This window comes from Salvelinus namaycush, chromosome 2, assembly GCF_016432855.1.
Source record: "Salvelinus namaycush isolate Seneca chromosome 2, SaNama_1.0, whole genome shotgun sequence".
Classification (NCBI taxonomy): domain Eukaryota; kingdom Metazoa; phylum Chordata; class Actinopteri; order Salmoniformes; family Salmonidae; genus Salvelinus; species Salvelinus namaycush.
Window position 1 is genome coordinate 32,835,881 of NC_052308.1, and position 20,722 is coordinate 32,856,602.

The window sequence follows — 20,722 nt, forward strand, 5'->3', positions numbered from 1 at the left end:
TCTCTCTCTCTCTCGCTCTCTCTCTCTCTCTTTCTCTCTCTCTCTCTCTGTCTCTCTCTCTCTCTCTCTCTGTCTCTCTCTCTCTCTCTCTCTCTCTCTCTCTCTCTCTCTCTCTCCCTCTCCCCCTCTTTCTCTCTCTCTCTCTCTCTCTCTCTCTCTCTCTCTCTCTCTCTCTCTCTCTCTCTCTCTCTCTCTCTCTCTCTCTCTCTCTCTCTCTCTCTCTCTCTCTCTCTCTCCACAGACGTTTATAGTCCTAAACAAAGGGAAAACAATCTTCCGCTTCCACGCCACGGACTCCTTGTACGTCATCAGCCCTTTTAGTCTCTTTAGGCGAATAGCAATTAAGATTTTGATACACTCATATCCTTTCAAGTGGTGCATTGTCTTGCTTTGAGATTATGATTTTGTTGTTTATCATGTGGAAATTACAAAGCACATATATTTATTCTATGTATTGTGCACAATCTTAAGGTTGAAGGAGCTTGTGATTGTGATGTTTTCTTTTGATTGTTTGAAGAAACAGAAAAGAAGTGATACAGGCCAAATCATCCTTGTGCGTTGATCTGGATCTTGTGTCCCACACCATTCTGGAACATCTTCCTTCCTTTGTCCTTTCATCGATGGCATATATGTCATTGTAATGTCTCACAGTATATTCAGCTATGTTGCTACAGTATGTTGATGGGTGGTGGGGTGTATATGGTCAATCTTTTCTTAACTCTCTTCCCTCTCACGGTATTCAGTATGATCATCATGAGCACCATTTTGACCAACTGTGTTTTCATGACGTTTAGTGATCCTCCAGAATGGAACAAGATAGTAGAGTAAGTATTGATTTATAACTCCCTATGTACATTCATAAACTGTTTGTAAAACATTTATAAACTAGTATGCATTTATTCACATATCTCACCCTGTTACTGTTTCTCGTCTTATTTTGCTCTAGGTATACCTTCACAGGTATCTACACCTTCGAATCGCTTACCAAGATTGTGGCGCGAGGCTTTTGTATAGACGGGTTCACTTTTCTACGAGATCCATGGAACTGGCTGGACTTCATGGTGATCTCTATGGCGTAAGTAGTCCACCTCCTCCCTGTATCCCTCTCTCTACACCTACACCTGTGTCTCTCTAAAGTTCCATCTCTCTCTGCACCTTCGTCTCTCTCTACACCTCCATCTCTCTCTATACCTCCAACTCTACCAGAGTGACAAGGTTGGGCCAGGCAGGACATTCCATATCAGAGAATATTTCAAAACATGCAAAATAATCCAAGATGTAGAAGCATCTCCAAATACTAATTCAACAGAATATAATTTATTAAACTGAGTCAATCAATCAATTGAACATACAGTATATGTAAGTACAGGTATATTTGTAATGTTGCATTTTATGTGAGTGACACATAAACATATGGATGGGTTTGTTTAAAGAGAAGCCACTTAAATGTTGTGGCTCACTAATTCAATTCTAGAGAGTGACATAGCTCATTGAAATGATGTAGAGCTTATACAGATGTGTAAAATGTATGATGAATGATTACTCCGCTGTTTCTCTCTTTAAAAACAACACGTTGCATAAAGCCACACACAGAACTCAAAGTCAGAATAGAAAATGTTGGTGGGAAAATATCCTACTGAAGAACATGATTTCAAAGGACAGGGATAGCAGTCTCTGAGAATTTGGTAAAAGGGAGATTTTGATGATTGAAAGTTATGCAAATATTGAAATTGTTAAGAGTTTGGCAATGAATGATTGCCCTGCCTGAATTTTGCCGCAACAATACATTTTCTCTGATTTACATGTGTAATATTGTGAAACATTTTGGGCCATATTTTATTTAATATTCTCCCATCTCTTATGGCTTCTCCATCTTATTGTGAGTCCCTCTTATATCAGACTTTCCTGTATGTTAACATCTGAGTATTGTGTTGTTACTAGTATTAGTTATTGTAAGGGTCAAATAGGGATATGGCGGTAGAGAGTATTGTATGTATGTATTTCTTTATTTCATTTTACCCCCTATCTTCCTTTCTTTTTCTTTCTTTTTGTATTTTTTTGTATTTTAAGGTTGGGGTCAATTCTGTTTCAATTCAGTCAATTCAGGAAGTAAACTGTACTTCCAATTCCATTTTTTCTCAGTTCTTTTCAATGAGAAAAAAAAAATGCAATTGCAATTTCAGTTTACTTATTGAATTGACTGAATTGAAATGGCATTGACCCCAACTCTGCCTTCTGTCTCTCATTCTGTAATGGCTGTTGAGTAACTGTGATCTGAACCACTCTGCAGGTGTATAACAGAGTTTGTAAACCTAGGCAATTTGTCAGCTCTGCGTACGTTCAGGGTTCTGAAAACAATTTCTGTTATCCCAGGTAAGACTATGCATGTGTTTTTGTGCGGGCAGGGGAGTCACGGTGGGTCAGTGTTATAGTGCCTTCAGAAAGTATTCACAACCCTTGACTTTTTGCACATTTTGTCGTATTACAGCCTAATTTTAAAATGGATTAAATTGAGATTTGTGTCACTGGCCTACACACAATACCCCATAATGTCAAAGTGCAATTATGTTTTTAGAATTTTTTACAAATTAATTACAAATGAAAGCTGAAATGTTGTGAGTCAATAATATTCAACCACTTTGTTGTGGCAAGCCTAAATAAGTTCAGGAGTAATAATTTGCTTAATAAGTTGCATGGACTCACTCTGTGTGCAATAATAGTGTTAAACATGATTTTTGAATGACTACCTCATCTCTGCATATACAATTATCTGTAAGGTCCCTCAGTCGAACAGTGAATTTCAAATACAGATTCAACTATAAAGACCAGGCAGGTTTTCCAATGCCTCACAAGAAGGGGACCTATTGCTAGATGGGTAAAAATAAAAAAAAGTAGACATTGAATATTCCTTTGAGCATGGTGAAGTTATTAATTGCACTTATGGATGGTGTATCAGTACACACAGTCACTACAAAGATACAGGTGTCCTTCCTAACTCAATTGCCGGAGAGGAAGGAAACTGCTCAGGGATTTCACCATGAGGCCAATGCTGACTTTAAAACAGTTACAGAGTAGCTGTGATTGGTTAAACTGAGGATGGATCAATAACATTGTATTTACTCCACCGTACAACCCCTGTTTGCAATAAGGCACTAAAGTAAAACTGCAAAAAAATGAATGAACCTGAAAGCAAATCCAAGACATGACTGAGTACCACTCATCATATTTTCAAGAATGGTGGTGGCTGCATCATGTTATGGGTATGCTTGTCATTGACAAAGACTAGGGAGTTTTTTTTAGGATAAAAATAAACAGAATAGAGCTAAGCACACACAAAATCCTAGAGGAAAACCTTGTTCAGTGTGCTTTCCAACAGACACGGGATGACAAATTCACCTTTCAGCAGGACAATAACCTAAGGCACAAGGCTAAATATGCACTGGGGTAGCTTAAAAAGACAACATTGAATGTTCCCGAGTGGCTTAGTTACAGTTTTGACTTAAATTGGCTTGAAAATCTATGGCAAGACTCGAAAATGGCTGTCTGGCAATGATCAATAACCAACTTGACAGAGCTTGTGAAGAATTTTAGAAAGAATAATGTGCAGATATTCTACAATCCAGGTTTGTAAAGCTCATAGGACCATATTCTGACCCGAGTTAAGTGCCGTAAATGGAATGTAATTCCCTTTTTATGCGCTTTTCTCTCTATGCATATTCTGACCTTGAACTTAAGCACGAGAATAGTATGCTATTCACCCACTATTAGTTTTAGGTGGAGCTTGAATAAATGAAGGTGTGGCGGAGGTGTGTTTAAAGGGGTTCACCTAGGGGTCATGATAGGGGCTGTACCAAATGTTTGATATATTATAATAATTGATTATGCTTATGTTGTATTAATAGAAGGGGAGGGGTTATAAGACCCCTCCCTCCTTACATTTATAGGGTCCTAGACTACAGATTAACAATATATATACATTATGAGGTTTAATATTGTTCCACAGTACTTTTCAGGCTCTCTGCCTCTTATGAGGAAACTGTCTGAGAAATGTGTGACTGTGAAGACAGAACTCTGCAGGGGAGTGTAAGAGATAAGAGATTAGTCAGACATTCCACTATAAATCAACTTGAACATTTACTGCTAAGCTTTTAGATAGCTATATAAACAAGAGTTTTAGTGTTGAGTAGGCATGGTTTTGGTCTCAGGAGTAGAAGAGAATGACGTAGGCAGTGACATCACTAGGGCTGGACTTCGGGTTTAATAAAACAAATTGGGAACTTTTTATATTTTGCAGAACTTACTCAGAAACATGCGTTATGTTCCTGATGTCAACTTCTGTCTGCAATTGCATTAATAAAGGATTTTGAATGATTTAATTAAAGATATTGTCATAATGCTAATTTCACCAAAGAGCCAATGATTGACAAGGAACAAGGAAATGAACCCCAACAGTGTCTACAGATAAGCTGTATTCTGACTTTGACTTACTTCCCTAATAGTTCCAACACCTTTACGCGCGAAACCATGAACAAGGTCTAGCGAACCTACCATTTGTTGTTGATATAAATACCACCATTCTCCATGCATTATAATTTACAACTTGATAAGATGTATTGATAAGAGCTAGGTAAATGGGTAATCAGTTTGGAGAAGGGGATTAGAAATACACATAGCAATTGTTTCAGATGATTTTTCTTTATGATCCGTGAAGATGAGTGTGAAACCAACCATATGGAAGCAAACTGAAAATCACATCAACATGACATGTATTGAGGCCCCTTTTTCATAGTGATGGATTGATTATCACAGCTTTCAGGATGAATAAAACCACTGTATTTTTTAGTTATCAACATAAAATTGTCATCCATAAAGGCTCTCCCCAAAAAAACGATATAAAAGTATTTTTATATCTACCAGTTGGTGCTGAAACGGAGACAAATATGTATAGATGGATTTCTTTCATTGGTCCCTATATTCTGAACCCATTCTCACTATCTATTCTATGTAGTCTGTCGACAAAATTTGAATTAAAGGTGAAACGTATTTAAAGGGATGGCTTAAGATAAATGTACTGAAAACCCCATTGAATGAAAACTCCACAAGAAAATATGTTGGCCAGCAAGTGGGAGGGTTTTTAATGGTTGAATGAAATCTATTCAGAGCTCGGAAGGTAGCCACACCTGCAGAGCGCATTATGCTATTGAATAAGGCAAGTCTGAATACCAAATACTGATAAGTGCGTAGGAAAGGCGTGCGTAGTAAAGGCATAAATTGTTAGGTCAGGATCGGCCCCTTAGAGACTTACCCAGAAAGACTCACAGCTGTAAACACTGCCAAAGAGGATTCTAACATGTATTGACTCAGGGGTGTGAATACTTATGTAAATGAGAAATTTTTGCATCTCATTTTCAATAAATTTGCTAAGATTTCTAAAAACATGTTTTCACTCTCATTATGGGGTATTGTGTGTAGATGGGTGAAGAAAAAAAATATTGTCCATTTTTATTCAGGCTGTAACAAAACAAAATGTGAAATAAGTTAAGGGGTATAAATACTTTCTGAAGGCACTGTAGGTGTGGTTTTGTTTCCGTTTTTTTTCGTTTCCTCTTCCACCTTCGCTCCTCTCTCCTGGAGGGATAGGCACTTCTCTCTCGCGCGCGCCATGGTGTCCACTCCTCCTGCCGGTCATCTTCTTCTGGTGGGGTGCTGGTGTCGTGCACTTGCGCATCTGCGCTTTTGATCACTGGGTTTGTGTGTGTGTTACCGTTTGTTTTTTGTGTCATGGTGTTTTGTTCTGTGTGTGATCCTACCCCGTTACAGATATGTAACAGAATTTGTGGACCTGGGGAATGTCTCGGCGCTGAGAACGTTCAGGGTTCTCCGAGCATTGAAAACTATTTCAGTCATTCCAGGTGAGACTCCCATTTACATACTAAGGCTGAGCTTATTTTGATTTCTCATGAATTGGATTCGCATCATTTCTTATTACTTTAGTCTCTTAAAGAGGATGCATCAGAAATGATACCTGTTTTGTTTTTATTTTTCAAACAATCAAAAATGGTAGCAATACATTTTTGATAGGCTTAGCAGTCTACTTGCGGTCTTGTGGTGTTAAGTGGAAAAGGTGGCCCTGATATGACATACTAAAAGACAAACAGCCTAAAATAAGTGGGTGGGATACACAGCAAATTTCGTATTATTATTTTAATAGTAGTCTCCCTCAAAGTGACATTAACAGCCTCATACAGTATATTGACACCAGATAGTATGGGTAGGAGCCCGAGTTTCCCCCCAGGAAAAACTTCAGGGCCTAGTTGATAACCCTCCCTTGGTTAGGGATATCTCAGAGTCTTAGTATGAGGAACAGTAGAAATTATATTGTTCATATATTTTTTAAACTAAAGAATAGTTATTATTATTGCCATCTTAACCTCAAAGTCAAAGTGATAGACAAGGGTTTCACACTCACACATTGTATTTGTAAGCATTTCTTATTTAGACCATGCATGAGTATCTCTTCAGACTTCAGAGAGGTTTGATTCACTGTCCAACAGAGAGTGATAATGTGTTCATAGCCACCAAAAGTTTGGACACACCTACTCATTCAAGGGTTTTTCTTTATTTTTTACTATTTTCTACATTGTAGAATAATAGTGAAGACATCAAAACTATGAAATGACACATATGGAATCATGTGGTAACCAAAAAAGTGTTTCAAATATATTTTAGATTTGAAATTCTTCAAAGTAGCCACCCTTTAACTTGATGACAGCTTGCACACTCTTGAATCACCTTTTTTGGTTACTACATGATTCCATATGTGTCATTTCATAGTTTTGATGTCTTCACTATTATTCTACAATGTAGAAAATAGTAAAGATAAAGAAAAACCCTTGAATGAGTAGGTGTGTCCATACTTTTGAATGATACTGTATATTCATTCATTTGGTGGCTATGAACACATTATCACTATCTGTTGGACAGGTACTGTCCACAGGGAACGTTTGACTGGTACTCTTGACTGGTACTGTAGGTGAATACATAACGTTTAGGACATTTGATTAGTTTGGGTTCAAATTTCTACCTTAGTTGTTGTCACAATCTTAAACACTGATGTATCTATGCCACAGTCTTAAAACACATCACGTTTCTGTATGAAAAAATGTGTCCCCTGACAATAACGGAGCACTCTGAAGAACATTTAAATTCTTAAGACTGCCAAGCCTAGTTTGACAACACATTATTACGCTGCATGAAGCTTTTCAAGATACCTGCTTTTTTATCTTACAACTCTGGCTTTTAAGGAGCTTCTTTACTTTGAATTCCATTCAGATATGACTATAGCAGTGAATCCTGAATGTGGACTTCTCGTTTCTGTTTATCCTGGGACAATAAGGCATAAACACAACAGAGAAATGAATTAAAGGAAATAAACACAGTGATATAGAAATACATTGGAGATCCAACTGAAGGCTCTTTCTCTGGGGGAGTTGAGATATTGGCACAGGGGCAGTTTATACATTGCACCATTGGAAGTGTTGGATTGTAAATCAGTGAGGTTTTATGTAACACACACCACACTGACTCATTATTTGTTCACAGTATTAGTTAGCCTTTTGAGATTTTGTAGTAACTTCAACTGCAGAACACTCTAATGGTGCAAAAGTGTTGTTGAACAAGTGTCTGGGGCAGGAAGTGAATGTGAATTTGTGCATAAAATACGTCTAGTCCAGTAAGTAGTGTTGGCTCAGTCTCCAGTGTAGGCCTCTGATCTAAAGGGGCCCCAGCCTAAAAGGCTCACCCAGTGGAGATCACACCACACAGCAGCAGTGGGACATGATGGGGGTGCCTAGGATGGGAACCATTCTAACCATGGGAACCAAGCTAAGTCACCATTCCGGTTGCCAGACAGACAGGTGATGATGACATGGAGTCAATTCCTTTAGCCTTGGCGTTTAAATTACCTGCATGCAACCTGTCATTCCCTCTTGTCCCCCCTAACCCTTGTCCCCCCTAACCCTTGCCTCCCTCACCTGTCCTCTCTTCTCACTTCTTCCTCCTCTGACTGAGCCCAGTCCTACGCTCTCTCTTCGTTGTGCTGTGCTGCTGTGTTTGGTCAATCTGGTGGATATTTTGTAGTTGTTTCCATATATTTTATATGAGAGTGGCCCTACTGTTTCCTAGGATGCCCCACACTGCCTGTGAAACCCGGACTTGAACAGAAAAATAACATAAGGGCATCTAATTGACATAAAACATTTATTCACATAATGTTATAAATTAACATAAACAATTCCTAAATTGGTATCCCTCCACAACTACATCATCCATTAGGTTTTAGAATCATTTTGATGTAGCCTGCCTCAGTGTAATTTTGTTGATTTAGAACATTTGAGGAGTATTCTGATCGTCACTGAAGTGTGTCAGTCTTATGGAAATCTCATGTAGGGGCAGTCTCAATGTTGTTGTGTTTCTATGTTGTGGTGTTTAAAATGCCTGAATATCTGACCATCTTCTGGCTGTTTTGTATGTGTCTTTAATTATTGTGCTATTGTTTGATGTAGTTATTAAGGATCCTATTCTCGCTATAATTTAGTTCAATATGACTTAACAGTAACTAACAATATGGAACACAATCACCATTGAGGTATCAAAGTGTTTGACTTGAATACCTCTTTCTTCATGGAAAATAGAGGAAAATATATCAACTATACGCATTATTATTATTATTATTATTATTATTACACATATGCCTGCAGTTTAGAATACTTCTGTTATACCTGTCCAAATGTAGATATTGGTAATTCAAAACAGAGCAGTAGTTTTGGTTTGATGTTAACTTAAACAAATACACTTTTATGAGATGGACTACTATACTACCACTGTAATACTACTATATAAACTCTATACAAATAATTCATAGCTAAGCTTGTACTTTCCAGCAATGCCCATTTCTCTTTGTTTGTGTGTATGTATGTGCGCTTGTGTGTTTTATATGTATGTGTGTACACAAACACATACATACGTGTGTGTGTGTGTGTGCACGTATGTGTGTGTGTGTGAATGCATATGTCCGGTTCCTCCCCCCAGGACTCAAGACCATCGTCGGTGCTCTAGTTCAATCGGTGAAGAAATTGTCAGACGTTATGATCCTCACGGTCTTCTGTCTCAGTGTCTTCGCCTTGATTGGACTACAGCTCTTCATGGGCAACCTGCGGCAGAAATGTGTCATCTGGCCATTCAACTCCACTGAGAACTTCCTGGCCAATGGCAGTAAGGGCTTCGACTGGAACGAATACATCATGAGCGAGAGTGAGTCCGACACATGGCCAAAAGATGTGTGACACTGAGACAGAAGACCGTTTCGACTTATAACATTTGAGCTGAGTTTGAGTTAGGGGTGCCAGGTAGGCCGTGCCTACCAGAGAATCTGATCAAATGTCTCTTTTAGTTAATGGGTCGATCGCATCTGTTTGTCTGTCATAGTCTAAAATAAACACTGTAATGGAAAACTTAAGGTTACTTTCGTATCCCCGGTTCTCTGATAATAGAGTGAGGTATCTCACAATGGAAGATGTCTCCTAAGGTGGATCACTATGGAGGCTCAGATCACACAACATCTGTCGGACCTGCCTTCTGGTCATTTTCAAGCATATATTTCGCCCTCACATGCTTGCAAACAGGAAAGCGCGGTGAGATACCTCACTCTACTATCAGAGAACACGGGGTTACAACAGTAACCTTAAAGGGACACTTTGGGATTTTGTCAATGAAGCCCTTTATCTACTTCCCCAGTCAGATGAACAAGATGATACCATTTTTATGTCTGTGTGTAGTTTGAAGGAAGTTTCTAACTAGCGTTAGCACAATTGCTAATTAGTGTTAGTCTATGACTTCCAGTCATTGCGTTAACACTAGTTAGCATTGGCTTACGAAAATACCTCTATCTTCCTTCATACTGGACACAGAGACATAAAAATGATATCCGCAAGATCATCTGACGCTGGGGAAGTAGATCAAGTGTTTCATTGCCAAAATCTTGAAGTATCCCTTTACGTTCTCTTTGAAATATTAGTTTTATCACCCCTCAGAGGCTCCGACACTGAGGAACGTATGTGCCAGGAAGGCGCAGGGACCTCCAGTCAGTAAAACCTCATAAAGGTATTCACCTATTCAATATTGTTTGAAACATTCGTTTTGGACTGATGCCCAACTGAGCATTCTACTCAATGCATCGTCATTGAGCGCTGATGAAGATTTCATCAAAAGTGCATTCAAAAGGAGGCAAATAATTAGTAGGAAAACCTTTTATCTAGCTAACATTAGCATTGCTAGCTATTTGTGATTAACTTTGCTAGCTAATGACAACATTGCCATCTGTCTAAAGTAAATTTAACGACATGATAATGCTGGCAAAGTTGTTTCCTACTTAATATTTGACTACTTTAGTAATGCTATCGTATTTCCAGGCCCTATAGTGTAATTTAGACTAAACAGTCATTAGCCTCCGTCCAGAATGACTGGGCTTATCATGACTTTAGTGCACCACTATTGCGCTGCCAGTAGAGGGCGGCTTGAGAACGTTCATAGCAATGGCACAACGCGACCGAGTGACAGATGTGCAACCTATGAATAAGGGGTAGCACAATATACAGCATCACAAATCTCTTGTACAGAGATGCCTTTGAATAATGCCCATGATGTAGCCATGCCTCTGGTGGAATGGGCCCTTAGGCTAATATGACAGCCTCCATTATCCAATGGAATAGCCGTTGACGAGAGAGGGGCCTACCCGTGTGGAGAGGTGCCCAGGAGACAAAGAGCTGGTAGCTCCTCCGTAAAGCTCTCATCATGTCAATGTACAGTAGGTGCGTAAATCACGTAATGGACATAAACAATTGAGACGCCCTTCTTCTGTGGAAGAAAAATAAAAAGCTCCAAAGTGAGGCAATTACATGCATTGCTGACTTTAGGCACAAAGGCGGGGTTAGGCTATAAGGTAACCTTGGATAACCCTGTGGCAAATTGCAGGCACGAGTGGTGGACTGACAGTGCAAACAGCTCACTCACTCACTTTGTGGACATAAGGGCTATGGTAAAGTGGTTTGAAAGAGAAAGCTCAATGCTTTCCAGTAGCTCAAATGGCTGCTGTGAAGTAGCCTCAAGCACAGGACCCAAGATGGGACTAAAGGATTTGCCACTGGGCGTAAGCGACGTGCACCCTTCATAAAACGACATATCACATGCCACTTCATTATACAGTGAGCGTGTGGAAAGGGCCCTGGCACTCTGTATGGTCTCAAAATGTACTCTTAGTGGCAGGCCTTGCATGGGCCAACATGTCCAGATGAGGATGGAAAATCTCTCTGTTCTCTTGGGTCAGTAGACCTCTGCTTAACGAGAGCTGCTAGGGCTGGTCGTAAAAGAGTAGCATTAACTCCGCTAACCAGCGCTTCCTTGGCTATCGCTTCTGGTGAGCCAGTTGGTAGACGCCAGTGCAGTCATGCCATCCGTCCTGAAAAGGATGTGACAACACTGCAGAAAAGGCAGAGAATGTTTCCTAATTATATGAGAAACATTGCATATGGAGTCCGAGGTATTCGTATGAGCATGCCGGAACCCTGGAGGTCAATCCGGTACCGTTCAGTCCTCCTGGACTGCCCCCCACCCTATGGGTGGTGAATATCATTACTCTCCCTATACGCACCGGTGTAGTGTCTGGGGCGAGAGGTGACGGGTCTACTCCTATGACGGAGAGCCCTTTATCTCAGATTAAGGGGACGATGGGACATAATCGTGGGCTATTTTGTCTCATACTGAAAAGTCCCTCATCCTTAGTGACCCAACTGGAATGCAGAGAGGGTAATGGAAAGCTGTAATTTATACGTTAATTTGGGGTATTATCAACATTAAAATACTGTGAAACGTTTTACTGCAGCATACTGTAAATGTTGGTGCATTGTGGGAAAATGTTGTGGCTGGGGAGAAAGAATTGCTTTATTTCAAATGGTACTGTAAGTCCACCCCACAGAATACAGTAACGCACTGAATTTTTGGAGCACCAAAAACATTTTGACCGCTAGTGGGTGCATGGTATTGTTGTATCTGTCTCATTAACATATTTTGAGGAGTGCCTTGTAAGAGGCTATATTGCGTGGTTATAGTGCTCCATGTATAGGGGACAGATTGAAGTGGCAACAAGTCTTAAACCTTTACAGGTTGAGCATTTTGCTATGTTCTTTTGGTCTGTTTTGCTCTGTAGTTGCTGCCAGTTTGGAAGCCTTTGTTAAGGCCTCTATAAGTGCAAGTGATATAAAACACCAAATATTCATTGACAGGGGAGAGCGGTGTAAGTTGAGCAAAAGTGTTAGTTGCGCCACCCCTTGTTTCTAGGAAACCATACACAAAATTAACCATGTGACCAAATATTTAGGAAGAGGTATATCATTTGATGGAGTCTGTGGAGGAAGACACCACATGGAAAAAGTGGTAAGCAAGTTAGGTCCAAAAAACGTATTTGAACAAAGTTAAATTAATTGATTGTGTTATAGGTTTCATGATGCTTGAATCTAAACCAAAGTAGATTGTTTTAGATTGTTTCATACATCAGTTGGGGTCTCTATAAGCTACAATATAAGGTCCTAAACCTAGCATGAAAGTGCATCCTTGTAGCTGTGTGGGCTAATGTAGTCAAAATGTTTGCCTTGGGGCCAGTTGAGCCAATGGCCACTCTACCCCATAGAAATTATGATTATATTTTGTCTGTTTTATGCATAATATGCATAGTATTTTTGCAATATGGCATGCATATGAACTCAACATTTTTATTGTTACAGAGCAGACATCATCATGCCCTGTGTATATATAAACGTAAAACAAGCAGGGGTCTAGCCCCCTTTGAGGTTCTTCAGAGAGCAGCTAAGGAAGTGATGAATAAATAGACTGAATGACACTGAAGAGGTACATTGACAAAAAATAAAAAGAACTTGTATCTGTGCGAAAGAGAGGCTATGATAGAGTAGCAGAGGCACACAAGGTCTTATCTGATGACATGGAGTCTGAGCTTCCTAAATATATCAAGAATTTCGCAGACCAGTTTCATGGGCTTAGTAGCCTTAAATGCAGAGAACCTTTCTACGAATTGGCACATCGAAACAACGTCCCTGTCCCAGACAACTGGTCAAGAAATGGAAGGGTAAGTGATATTGAACTGAGAGATCTATATCTGAATGTAGGCATACATTTAAGATAAACAATATACCAAAACCCATTCCACAAATTAAACTTTGACCTACCAGCACTATGACCCACTGTCACAGGACTCCATCACCCACATACCCCAAGGCGGCTCAACTTACCCTGTCCTTTTACGCGACTTACCCCATATCCGGGGTAAGTTGTGCCAGGAGACCACTTTTTTGTACAAGCTATGTTTTCAAAACTGTTATGTTTACATGAATTCTGATTATTTCCAGGGATACACAACATCCTGAAATATATGTAGATATCTTTGTTAGAAAGAAAATATATTTCCCTTGACATGGTGACGCTGAATGTAAGAAATGGCTCAGCTTACCCCACTCTCCCCTATGCTGTAATATGTAAACGCATTACCTAGCAGCCAACCTGCTTGCACCAATTCCGTGTAATTACAGTAAAATACTGTGAAATACAAACCCCTCCCCTAAATGAATTTCATTCATTCACTCATTACGATTATGGTAGCATTTACTTTTTCACAGTATTATACAGTCAATTCTACGGTATTGTACTGTGTGTCATTACATAGTGCTTGCTTACATACTGTATTTCGATTACAGTAGCTGTAATGCAATATGAAATACAGAAATGTACTTGCCACTGAGCTGCCTGTAAGTTACTGTCAAATTCACTCCCTCAACTTTACAGTGTAGTAAGCCCCCTGTGGAAGAGCAAGGCACTGGCGAAATGATGTCACTCATCTGTCTCAAAAGGACAAAGGATAATTCTGACCACCCAGATATTCTATTCCGGAGCATTTGAACAGCTACAGTGCCTTTTAAAAGTATTCATACCCCTTGATTTATTACACATTTTGTTGTATTACAGCCTGAATTCAAATGGATTAAAAGTGAAAACATGTTTGAAGACATTTATGCAAATGTATTGAAAATGAAATACAGAAATATCTCATTTATATAAGTATTCACACCCTTGAGTCAATACATGTTAGAAACAACTTTGGCAGCGATTACAGCTGTGAGTCTTTCTGGGTAAGTCTCTAAGAGCTTTGCACACCTGGATTGTACAGTATTAGCCCATTATCATTGCCGGACAACCATTTTCAAGTCTTGCCATAGAATTTCAAGCAGATTTAAGTGAAAACTGTAACTCGGCGATGCAGGAACATTCACTGTCTTCTTGGTAAGCAACTCCAGTGTAGATTTGGCCTTGCGTTTTAGGTTATTGTCCTGCTGAAAGGAGAATTCCTCTCCCAGTGTCTGGGCAAAAGCAGACTGAACCAGGTTTTCCTCTAGGATTTTGCCTGTGCTTAACTCCATTCCGTTTCTTTTTTATCCCCAAAAAATCCCCAGTTCTTAACGATTACAAGCATACCATAACATAATGCAGCCACCAATATGTTTTAAATATGGAGCGTGGTACTCAGTGATTTTGGATTTTTCCCAAATATAACACTTTGTACTCAGGGCAAAAAGTGAATTGGTTTGCCACATTTTTTGTGTCTTATTGCAAACAGGATGCATGTTATTCTGTACAGGATTGCCCCTTCCAGTTATACCGGGTATTCCTGTTCAAACTGGAAATGCTATTTAATAGCATATAATAGCAACCAATATATATATTTTTTACATGCTTTCAGACTACTACTGTAAATTGGTAAATATACACAGGAATCGAACAGTTATAAAGTAAAAACAGCCACAACCTTTTCAAATTCCCCAGAATTTGGAAAGATGGAGCCAGAGGGTAGGACTGCCGTCTTATCGGCTCTTAACCAACCATGCTATTTTGTTTTTCATGCGTTGTTCGTAACTTGTTTTGTACATAATGTTGCTGCTACCATCTCTTATGGCCGAAAAGAGCTTCTGGACGTCAGAACTGGGATTACTCACCTCAAATTGGACGAGGAGTTCCAGGCCCAGGCCCAGATCCCCGTGATTCGCTGGAAAAGGAAACGTAGGTTTCGCGGAAAGAGATCAGGATGCCTTGTGAGGATCAGGTGACGAATGGCTAATCTGCCCTTGCCTTCCGTTCTGCTAGCTAACGTTCAATCGCTGGAAAATAAATGGGACGAACTAAAAGCATGTATATCCTACCAATGGGACATTACAAATGGTAATATCTTGTTTCACCAAGTTGTGGCTGAACGACGACATTAAGAACATACAGCTGGCGGGTTATACACTCTATCGGCAGGACAGAACAGCAGCCTCTGGTAAGACACGGGGCGGGGGTCTATGCATTTTTGTAAACAATAGCTGGTGCACGATATCTAAGGAAGTCTCAGGGTTTTGCTAGCCTGAGGTAGAGTATCTCATGATAAGCCGTAGACCACACATCTACCGAGAGAGTTTTCATCTGTGTTTTTTGTAGCTGTCTACATACCACCACAGACCGAAGCTGGCACTAAAACCATACTCAATTAACTTTATTCCGCCATAAGCAAACAGGAAAACGCTCATCCAGTGGCGGCGCTCCAGTGGCCGGGGACCTTAACTTCTTCGGGCTAGGGGGCAGTATTCGGAAGTTTGGATGAATGAGGTGCCCAAAGTAAACTGCCTGTTTCTCAGGCCCAGAAGCTAGGATATGCATATAGTTGATAGTATTGGATAGAAAACACTCTAAACTGTTACAATAATGTTTGTCAGTATAACAGAACTGATATGGCAGGCGAAAACCCGAGGACAATCCATCCAGAATTGGATTCTGATTAGAATCTGATTACAATGGCTGGGAATGGGAATATAAAAGGAATTCCTCCCAGATTGCAGTTCCTAGGGCTTCCACCAGATGTCAACCGTCTTTAAAAAGTTTCAGGCTTGTTTTTTGAAAAATTTGCTAGAATTCGTAGTTTTTCTAAGTGGCTCCCATTTTGGCTGTAGTGTTTGTTGCGTGTTCCGGTGAGGGCGTGTACTTCGTTATTTATCTCCGGTAATGGTCTCCGGTGTTCTCCGTCTTAAATTTGATCGTTTATTTACATATTAGGGTGCCTGAGGAATGATTAGGAACGTTGTTTTATATGTTTGAAAGAAGTTTGTTGGTAATTTACGGGATTCATATGTATGCATTTTGAACGAGGGAAACCGGTGGATTACTGAGTCAAGCACGCCAATGAAACATACTTTTTTGCGATATAAAGAAGGACTTTATCGAACAAATGGACCATTTGTTACGTAGCTGGGACCCTTGTGATTGCAACAAGATGAAGATCTTCAAAGGTAAGTGATTTATTTTATCACTATTTCTGACTTTCGTGATGCCTTTGCTTGGTTGGAAAATGTATGTAATGCTTTTGTGTGCGGGGCGCTGTCCTCAGATAATTGCATGGTGTGCTTTCGCCGTAAAGCCTTTTTGAAATCTGACAAAGGGATTAACAAGAAGGTAAGCTTTTAAATGATGTATGGCACTTGTATTTTCATGAATCTTTAATATTACGATTTCTGTCATTTGAATTTGGCGCTCTGCAATGTCACCGGATGTTGTCGAGGTGGGACGCTAGCGTCCCAATGATCCGTAAGAAGTTAATGCAGGGAAACTTAAATCAGTTTTACCTAATTTCTATCAGCATGTTAAATGTGCAACCAGAGGAAAAAAAATTCTAGACCACCTTTACTCTACACACAGAGACATGTACAAAGCTCTCCCTCGCCCTCCATTTGGCAAATCTGACCATAACTCTATCCTCCTGATTCCTGCCTACAAGCAAAAATTAAAGCAGGAAGCACCAGTGACTTGGTCTATAAAAAAGTGGTCAGATGAAGCAGATGCTAAACTACAGGACTGTTTTGCTAGCACAGACTGGAATATGTTCCGGGATTCTTCCAATGCCATTGAGGAGTACACCACATCAGTCACTGGCTTCATCAATAAGTGCATCGATGACGTCGTCCCCACAGTGACTGTACGTACATACCCAAACCAGAAGCCATGGATTACAGGCAACATTCACACTGAGCTAAAGGGTAGAGCTGCCGCTTTCAAGGAGCGGGACTCTAACCCGGAAGCTTATAAGAAATCCTTCTATGCCCTCCAATGAACCGTCAAACAAACAGAGCGCCAATACAGGACTAAGATCGAATCGTACTACACCGGCTCCCAACGCTCGTCGGATGTGGCACGGCTTGCAAACTATTACAGACTACAAAGGGAAGCACAGCCACGAGCTGCCCAGTGACACGAGCCTACCAGACAAGCCAAATAACTTTTATTCTCGGTTCCAGGCAAGTAACACTGAAACATGCATGAGAGCATCAGCTGTTCCAGATGACTGTGTGATCACGCTCTATGCAGCCGATGTAAGACCTTTAAACAGGTCAACATTCACAAGGCTGCTGGGCCAGACGGATTACCAGGACGAGTACTTCGAGCATATGCTGAACAACTGGCAAGTGTCTTCACTGACATTTTCAACCTGTCCCTGTCTGAGTCTGTAATACCAACATGTTTCAAGCAGACCACCATAGTCCTTTTCAAGCAGACCAACACAAAGGTAACCTACCTAAATGACTACCGACTCATAGCACTCACGTCTGTAGCCATGAAATGCTTTGAAAGGCTGGTCATTATCCCAGAAACCCTAGACCCACTCCAATTTGCACACGGCATCAACAGATCCACAGATGATGCAATCTCTATTGCACTCCACTCTTCCCTTTCCCATCTGGACAAAAGGAACACCTATGTGAGAATGCTATTCATTGACTATAGCTCAGCGTTCAACACCCTAGTGCCCTCAAAGCTCATCACTAAGCTAAGGACCCTGGGACTAAACACCTCCCTCTGCAACTGGATCCTGGACTTCCTGACGGGCCGCCCCCAGGTGGTAAGGGTAGGTAACAACACATCCGCCAAGCTGATCCTCAACACAGGGGCCCCTCAGGGGTGCGTGCTTAGTCCCCTCCTGTACTCCCTGTTCACTCATGACTACACGGCCAGGCATGACTCCAACACCATCATTAAGTTTGCTGATGACACAACAGTGGTAGGCCTGATCTCCGACAATGATGAGACAGCCTATAGCGAGGAGGTCAGAGACCTGACCGTGTGGTGCAAGGACAAGAACCTCTCCCTCAACATGATCAAGACAAAGGAGATGATTGTGGAGTACAGGAAAAGTAGAACCGAGCACTCCCCCATTCTCATCGACAGGGCTGTAGTGCAACAGGTTGAGAGCTTCAAGTTCCTTGGTGTCCACATCACCAACAAACTAACATGGTTCAAGCACACCAAGTTAGTCGTGAAGAGTGTACGACAAACCTATTCCCCTTCAGAGCATCCAGACAGGTTGCATCACTGCCTGGTATGGCAACTGCTCGGCCTCCGATCACAAGGCACTACAGAGGGTAGTGCGTACGGCCCAGTACATCACCGGGGCCAAGCTTCCTGCCATCCAGGACCTTCTATACCGGGCGGTGTCAGAGGAAGTCCCTGGTCAAAGACTCCAGCCACCCTAGTCATAAACTGTTCTCTCTGTTACCACATGGCAAGTGGCACCGGAGCGCCAAGTCTAGGTCCAAGAGGCTTCCAAACAGCTTTTACCCCTAAGCCATAAGACTCCTGAACATCTAATCAAATGGCTAACCAGACTTTTTGCAAAGCCCCCCCACCAATGCCCCACCCTCTTTTACGCTGCTGCTACTCTGTTATTATCTATGCATAGTCACTTAATAAATAACTCTACCTACATGTTCATAATTACCTGAATTACCTCAACACCGGTGCCCCCCGCACATTGACTCTGTACCGGTACCCCCTGTATATAGCCCCGCTATTGTTATTTACTGCTGCTCTTTAATTATTTTTTATTCTTATCTCTTATTTTTTAGGGATTTTCTTGAAACTGCATTGTTGGCTTGTAAGTAAGCATTTCACTATAAGGTCTACACCTGTTGTATTCGGCACATGTGACAAATAACATTTGATTTGATTTGATATCCAGGTGCAAGGTACAAGAAATGGACCTCTTTCAGTCAAAGGTGGGCTACAACAAATGTTATTTTCACTTGGCTATAATAAGGGAGTGAACGTTATTTACATTACATGGAAAAAATCTGACCTATCTGAAATTAAAATGGATGGCTCTCCCTTCAGCAAAATATACTTTACCTAAACCCTCCCTTAACGCTTGAAAAATAGAAGTCACCCTCCCCTATACCCTAAATAATAATTAAAACATAAAGTGGATAGCAGAGAACATCCTTATTGTTTACCCTCACTTCTTGGACAGACCAGAGCCTTAAATATGCTGTTTTAGACATTTGTCTACTTCCTGTAAAGCCCAAATAAAATAAAAGCGTTTTTTTATGCATGTGAGCGAGTGTGTACATGCTGGATTTAGAATGCACGGTAGTGGAAGAGAGAGAGCATCAATGGCATCATAGCCACGCACCTCCTCCAGGACAGCCACACAGAAGAAATGCCAGGCCATGCAGAGACGCAAGAGATTTTTTTATTTAATTCAATTTTTTAATTTTTAAAATGTTTATTTCACCTTTATTTAACCAGGTAGGCAAGTTGAGAACAAGTTCTCATTTACAACTGCGACCTGGCCAAGATAAAGCAAAGCAGTTCGACACATATAACAACACAGAGTTACACATGGAGTAAAACAAACATACAGTCAATAATAGAGTAGAAAAATAAGTCTATATACAATGTGAACAAATGAGGTGAGATGAGGGAGGTAAAGGCAATAAATAGGCCATGGTGGCGAAGTAAATACAATATAGCAATTAAAACACTGGAATGGTAGATTTGACAGTAGATGAGTGTGCAAAGTAGAAATACTGGGGTGCAAAGGAGCAAAATAAATAAATACAGTAGGGGAAGAGGTAGTTGTTTGGGCTATTTATAGATGGGCTATGTACAGGTGCAGTGATCTGTGAGCTGCTCTGACAGCTGGTGCTTAAAGCTAGTGAGGGAGATAAGTGTTTCCAGTTTCAGAGATTTTTGTAGTTTGTTCCAGTCATTGGCAGCAGAGAACTGGAAGGAAAGACGACCAAAGGAGGAATTGGCTTTGGGGGTGACAAGTGAGATATACCTGCTGGTACGCGTGCTACGTGTGGGTGCAGCTATGGTGACCAGCGAGCAGAGATAAGGCGGGACTTTACCTAGCAGGGTCTTGTAGATGACCTGGAGCCAGTGGGTTTGGCGACGAGTATGAAGCGAGGGCCAGCCAACGAGAGCGTACAGGTCGCAGTGGTGGGTAGTATATGGGGCTTTGGTGACAAAGCAGATGGCACTGTGATAGACTGCATCCAATTTGTTGAGTAGGGTGTTGGAGGCTATTTTGTAAATGACATCGCCAAAGTCGAGGATCGGTAAGATGGTCAGTTTTACAAGGGTATGTTTGGCAGCATGAGTGAAGGATACTTTGTTGCGAAATAGGAAGCCAATTCTAGATTTAACTTTGTATTGGAGATGTTTTATGTGAGTCTGGAAGGAGAGTTTACACTCTAACCAGACACCTAGGTATTTGTAGTTGTCCACATAAGTCAGAACC

The 20,722-nt window shown here is 40.8% G+C and overlaps 1 protein-coding gene across 2 annotated transcripts in view; it reads left to right on the forward strand.

The window, feature by feature from the left end:
• Nucleotides 1–20,722, forward strand: part of LOC120061588 (sodium channel protein type 8 subunit alpha-like) — a 105,439-nt gene that overhangs the window by 11,822 nt on the left and 72,895 nt on the right. For both annotated transcript variants that reach the window (XM_039011499.1, XM_039011507.1), the window contains exons 2-6: nt 242–360; nt 735–824; nt 947–1,075; nt 5,821–5,912; nt 9,091–9,312. In XM_039011499.1, the coding sequence (XP_038867427.1) occupies nt 242–360; nt 735–824; nt 947–1,075; nt 5,821–5,912; nt 9,091–9,312 (652 nt within the window). The remainder of the gene's footprint in view (nt 1–241; nt 361–734; nt 825–946; nt 1,076–5,820; nt 5,913–9,090; nt 9,313–20,722) is intronic.